A 6,000-nucleotide genomic window follows, 5' to 3' on the forward strand; every position below is an offset into this window, starting at 1 on the left:
ACTTCAAAAAATACATCAAAAGATTTATTTGTGTCATCAAAGTCCTGGAAAGATAGGAAAGAGTGTTGGACAGAAAACTATCTGGAGAAGTAGTAGCTGAAAATGTCTTATATTTCACAAAAGACAAAGATTCAAGAAGATCAGAAACCCCAAAGAGAATAAACCAAAGAAATTCACACCCACACACATCACAATAAAACTGCTGAAATCTAGAGACAAAATAAAAAAAATCTCAAAAGCAGTCACACCAGAACAACACATTACATATGGGGCAACAAAAATTTGCATGACTACAGATTTCTTATCAGAAACCAAACTGACCAGAAGGAACATTTTTCAAGTGCTTAAAAAAAAGTAATCATCAACCCAAAATTCTGTAACTACTGAAAATATCTTTCAAGAATAAAGGCAAAGTTGGGGTGCCTAGGTGGCTCTGTCCGTTAGGCATCTGATTCTTGATCTCAGGTGTTGATCTCAGGGTGGTGAGTTCAAGCCCCTTGCTGAGCTCCATGCTAGGCGTGGAGCCTACTTTAAAAAAAAAAGGAGAAGAGGGGCACCTGGGTGGCTCAGTGGGTTAAAGCCTCTGCCTTCAGCTCAGGTCATGATCCCAGGGTCCTGGGATTGAGCCCTGCATTGGGCTCTCTGCTCAGAATGGAGCCTGCTTCCTCCTCTCTCTTTCTCTGCCTGCCTCTCTGCCTACTTGTGATCTCTCTCTGTCAAATAAATAAATAAAATCTTTAAAAAAAAAAAAAAAGAGAGAAGGCAAAGTAAAATTCTCAGGTGAAAAACCAAAACCAGAAAACCAATAAAGAGAACTTATTGCCGGGACGCCTGGGTGGCTCAGTTGGTTGGAGGACTGCTTTCGGCTCAGGTCATGATCCCGGGGTCCCGGGATCGAGTCCCACATCGGGCTCCCAGCTCCATGGGGAGTCTGCTTCTCCCTCTGACCTTCTCCTCGCTCATGCTGTCTCTCACTGTCTCTCTCTCAAATAAATAAATAAAATCTTTAAAAAAAAAAAGAGAACTTATTGCCAAAGTTCTGCTCTGAAAGAAATGCTTTAAACAAATTCTTCAGGTGAAAGGGAAATGATACCAGAGGGAACCTAAGACTTCAGAAATGAACAAAAAAGAATCAGAAATGTAAACACGTGAGTTAATAATATTTTTTCCTCTTCTTAAGCTAGTATGTGTGACGTTTGAAGGCAAAGGCTTTCAATGTTTGTAGATGTAATACATATAACCAATACAACAAAAGGTTGTAAAGGGTTATTACATAGTGGGATGGTTTCAACATTTCACCTGAAGTGGTAAAATATTAATTCTAAGTACACCGTGAAAAGCCAAGGATATATATTATAATCTCTAAAGCAACCACTAAAAAAAAATATAAAGATCATCAAAAAGTCAACAGAAAAATTTAAAAGAAATACTAAAAAATATTCAAATAACCCAGAATGCAAGAAAACAGAGGAAGCAAAAACAATTAAGACAAATCCAAACAAATAATAATTGCACTAAGTGTAAAAGCCTAAGTATACTGATTAAAAGATTATGAGAATGGGTTAAAAAAAAAAAGACCCATCTATTTACCATCTGTAAGAAACCCACTTTATTTTTTCAAGGTTTTTTTTGGGGGGGGGGGTGACGGGGAGCAGAGGGAGAGGGAGAATCCCAAGCAGGCTCCACACCCAATGCAGGGCCCCACTAGCTCATGACCTGAGCTGAATTCAAGAGCTGGAGACTCAACCGACTGAGCCACACAGGTGCACCAGATTTTATTTTCAAGTATCTCTACATCCAACATGGAGCTTGAGCTCACAATCCCGAGATCAAGAGCCTCATGCTCCACCAAATGAGCCAGCAAGGTACCCCAAGAAACACACTTTAAATATAAGTTAAAAGTAGGATAGAAAATGACGTACCAGATAAACACTAACAAAAAAATGAAGTAGCAGTATTCATAACAGACAAAGCAGGTTTCCAAGCAAGAAAAATGACCAGGAATAACAAGGGTCATTACATAATGATAAAAGGGTCAATTCGTTAGGAAGACATAACAATCCTAAATGGATATGCATCCAACTAATAAGAAAGCCTCAAACAAAATAAAGCAAAAACTAACAGAACTCAAAGAAGAAATTAAATCCACAATTATCGATGGAGACTTCGATATTCCTCTCTTGGTAAACAATAGAACAAGAAGACAAAAAAATCAGCCAGGATATGGAAAAACTGAACAACACCATTAGCCAACTGACTCAAGTTGACATTTAGAGGACACTCCACGGAAAAACAGCAGAATATATATTCTTTTAAAGTGCACATGGGAAATTCACTAAAATAGAACATATCAAACCTTAATAACTTTAGAAGAACTGAGATCATATAAAGTATGTTCTCCAACCATAATGGAATTAAAGTAGAAATCATTAACACAAAAACTGCAAAATAGCCAAGTACTCTGAAATTAAAACACTTCTCAATAATTCTTGAGCCAAAGACTAAGCCTCAAGGGAAAAGAGAAAATATTCTGAGCTGAAAGAAAATGAACAATATGTCAAAATTTGTGGGGTCATGCATATAAAGGAAATTTATAGCATTAAATCCTTATACTGGAAAAGGGTCTCAAGTCAACAATACAAATCTGCACTCGCAGAAACTAGAAAAAGAGCAAAGTAATCCAAAGCAAGCAACAGAAAAGATATGAAGAGCAGAAATCATTAAAACTGGAAGAAAATAGGGGGAAAAGATCAACAAAACCAAAATTTAGTTTTCTGAAATGGTAAGTATGACAGTGATAAACCTCTAGCTAGAGACCAAGGAAAAAAAGACAAAGGGCACAGATTATCAATATTAGGAATGAAAGAAGAGCTATCACTACAAATCCCACAGATAAACTCACTCAAGAAGAAATAAGATGAATAGTTCTGCAACTTTTGAAGAAATTAAAATCTTAATTAAAAACCTTCTGAAAAAAAAATCCTAAAGTATAGTCCTGGAATTATTTCAAATAGGAACCAACTTATTTTATTGGATTCACAGAGGAAAACTCTCTATATAGACACCTTCCTCTTCTAACACATACTTAAAACTCATTTTGTAATTCAAAAGCCTTGATAACTTACTATAAAACATACAAATTTCCATGGATAGTAATAGAAAACAATACATACTGTGCTGCATTCAACTCAATTTCTATCAGAACTTTTAAAGATTTTACTTATTTGAGGGGCGCCTGGGTGGCTCAGTCGTTAAGCATCTGCCTTCAGCTCAGGTCATCCTGGATGAGCCCCGCATCGGGCTCCCTACTCAGCAGGAAGTCTACTTCTCTCTTCCACTCCCTCTGCTTATGTTCCCTCTCTCAATGTCATTCTCTGTCCAATTAATAAATAAATAAAATTTAAAAAAAAAAAAGATTTTACTTACTTGAGAGAGAAAATGAGAAAGCACAAGAAAGGGAGGATCAGAGGGAGAAGCGGACTTCCTGCTGAGCAGGGATCTCCCCATGGGGCACGCCCAGGACTCGGGATCACGACCTGAGCTGAAGGCAGTTGCTTCACCAACTGAGCCACCCAGGTGCCCCTTATCAGTACTTCTTGATCTCTCATTAATGTGGTCAGTATGGTCACTCCTAAAGGATCTTTGATACTACTTTCTATTTACAGTAAGTAAAGTATTAACAATACAAGAAATCAAGAATATCACTTGGCTAAGTACTCAATGACATACTTACTAATGGTTAAATCTTACAAAGCAGGGTACCTCACTTGAACAGCTGAAGTGATCCTTAAAAGTTGTGTAAAAATCAAGTACCTACTATTTAAGTAATATACTGAAAAGTGCTTGAAGTATTATATAGGAGATTGAACTATATGAAATTGCCAATTATCAACTGGCTTAACGTAGAACAGTATAAGCATGAAATTCGTTCTACATTTAACCAACACATTCTGGAGCTTTTTCATAACAAAGGTTATTTGCAAATCTAGGATATGAATACTTTTCATGAGTCTATTTTTAATTTTTTTTACAGTGGCAAATAGCTTTTTTATTTAATAAGTTCAATTTGCTATTTTTAATTCTTTAAAAAAAGTAAGCCCTGTTATCTGAAGCACAGACTCACTACAGGATAAGGATTAAGATCAAGGCTCAAAATATTAAACACAGAGAATGCAACCACATTTCTAAGATCACAACATTCCTTTGCTCAAAATCCTTCCATATCTTATCTCACAGGGTCAAAAGTCCTTACTGTTGGTCTATAGCCATTTCCTGCTACTCTCATCCCTCCTCTACTCCACCCTGGGCTTCTGGCAGTTCTTCAAACACCAAAGAACACTCCCTCCTCAGTGCCTTTGTACTAACTTCCTTGGCCAGAAATGCTCCTCAAAGACATCCAGGAAGGCTTACCCCCTCCTCTGCTTCAGATGTTTGCCTGTCATCTCAAAATAGCCTTTTCTGACCAACGTATTAAAACAGTACCCCTACTACAAGCCACTGTATTTTTTTCCCCTTGTTTATGGTCTGTCTTCTCCCAGCAGAATACAAACTACAAGGAAGAGTCCTTTGTTTTATTCATTGCTGTATCCCCAGAGTCTTGGACAGCAGCAGGCTCTCAAGAATCTGCTGGACAAGATGCTGCACAAAGACTGCATATTTATTTCCAACTAAAACTTATGTCACAGATACCAAAAAAAAAAAAAAAAAAAAAAAAAGGTTAAGAAAACAGTTCGGAACCCAGCAGGCTCTGCTATTTAAAATGAAACAACTACCATTTAGAAAAAAATACTTTATTTTCAGTAATATATATTAAGGAATGGCTGGATTCCTTGAAAGACGAAGCATTAATGCTAAATGCATGCGTGCTGCAAGTCTCTGTTGGTACAGAACACTTCGCTTTATCACATAAGACTTTCACGAAGTCATTTCCCCATGAACCAAGAAATTCTGGCTAAAGATACTTAAAGAAAAATAGACCGATATACAAGAATTAGGTAATACAAAATATACGAATCCAAACCTCAGAGCAGAGAAAAATACCAGAAATAGGAATTGGAGTGATTGTCCCCTTAGAGACACTGAGACAGAAAAAGTCTGAGACAGATTGCACCCTTTCCCTTTGGCGCCAGGGATGGTACGAACACTCAGTCCGGGGGTGCAAGGCGTGACTGTCCCGGCAAGGGGCTTCGGAGGGCGAGACCCGGACCCTGAGTGGGATGGGAGTGGCGGATTCCGGCCGCTCTCCTCTCCCACTGATTTTCGCTCAGGAGCAAAGGTAGTGCTGACTGCGCCTACCCGCTCCCAAAAGGGGTTGGGGGAGGGTTGATGAGAATAGACCCCTCCCCTTCCCCAAGGATGGTCCAGGCCCCCGCAGGAGCCCAGCCTCCCGCTCACCCGGCTCCCGGTTGATCTCGATGTCGAAGTGGCACTGCGGCCGGTCCTGCGCCCCCATCGCGACCGAGGCGGCGGCAAGAGCTACGAGAAAGGGGGAGGAAAGCGATCAGGGCGGGAGCTAGGGCGGGGGCTGGGGCGGAGCCCGCGCCACGATCGCCTCGCGCCGGCCCGTCGCGATACCACCGGAGGCCGAGCGGGGGTTCCCTCCAGCCCCGGGCCTCCCGACTCCCAAAGAGCGCGCACACATGCGGGCGAGCTCTTCACCTGGTTGGCCTCCAGCCTGAGCAGCTCTCCGTGAGCGGAGGGGAAAGCGCTGCCACCGCAGCGGCCGGAGCCCAACGCCACTAACGGACCACCACCCCTTCCCCTAGGCCGGCCTGCCCGTGCCACGCTAAACCCCGCGAGAGTCGGGACAAATACCGCGAGAGCACAGCCTCGAAGCGGGTGTTTAACCGAAGAGTGCGCGCGCAGGTGGGCGTGTCTGGGAGCTCCGGAGGAGCTTCTAGCCCGGCGCTCCTCTACCTGAGCTAGTCTTCTTTTTCCCCGCCCCTTTCCTCGCGTTAGAGTCAGTCGCCCAATCTGGGCGCTCTGATCATGCCTGCGCTC

The 6,000-nt window shown here is 41.6% G+C and overlaps 1 protein-coding gene across 5 annotated transcripts in view; it reads right to left on the minus strand.

The window, feature by feature from the left end:
* The window catches only part of NKTR (natural killer cell triggering receptor), a 57,924-nt gene extending 52,129 nt beyond the window's left edge, over positions 1–5,795 (minus strand). For all 5 annotated transcript variants that reach the window (XM_047739371.1, XM_047739369.1, XM_047739368.1 and 2 more), the window contains exons 1-2: positions 5,659–5,795; positions 5,395–5,475 (exon numbers count right to left, since the gene is read on the minus strand). In XM_047739371.1, the coding sequence (XP_047595327.1) occupies positions 5,395–5,452 (58 nt within the window). In that variant the 5' untranslated portion in view covers positions 5,453–5,475; positions 5,659–5,795. The remainder of the gene's footprint in view (positions 1–5,394; positions 5,476–5,658) is intronic.
* Positions 5,796–6,000: the final 205 nt, after the last annotated feature.

The sequence above is a fragment of the Lutra lutra genome, chromosome 1 (genome assembly GCF_902655055.1).
Source record: "Lutra lutra chromosome 1, mLutLut1.2, whole genome shotgun sequence".
Lineage (NCBI taxonomy): Eukaryota > Metazoa > Chordata > Mammalia > Carnivora > Mustelidae > Lutra > Lutra lutra.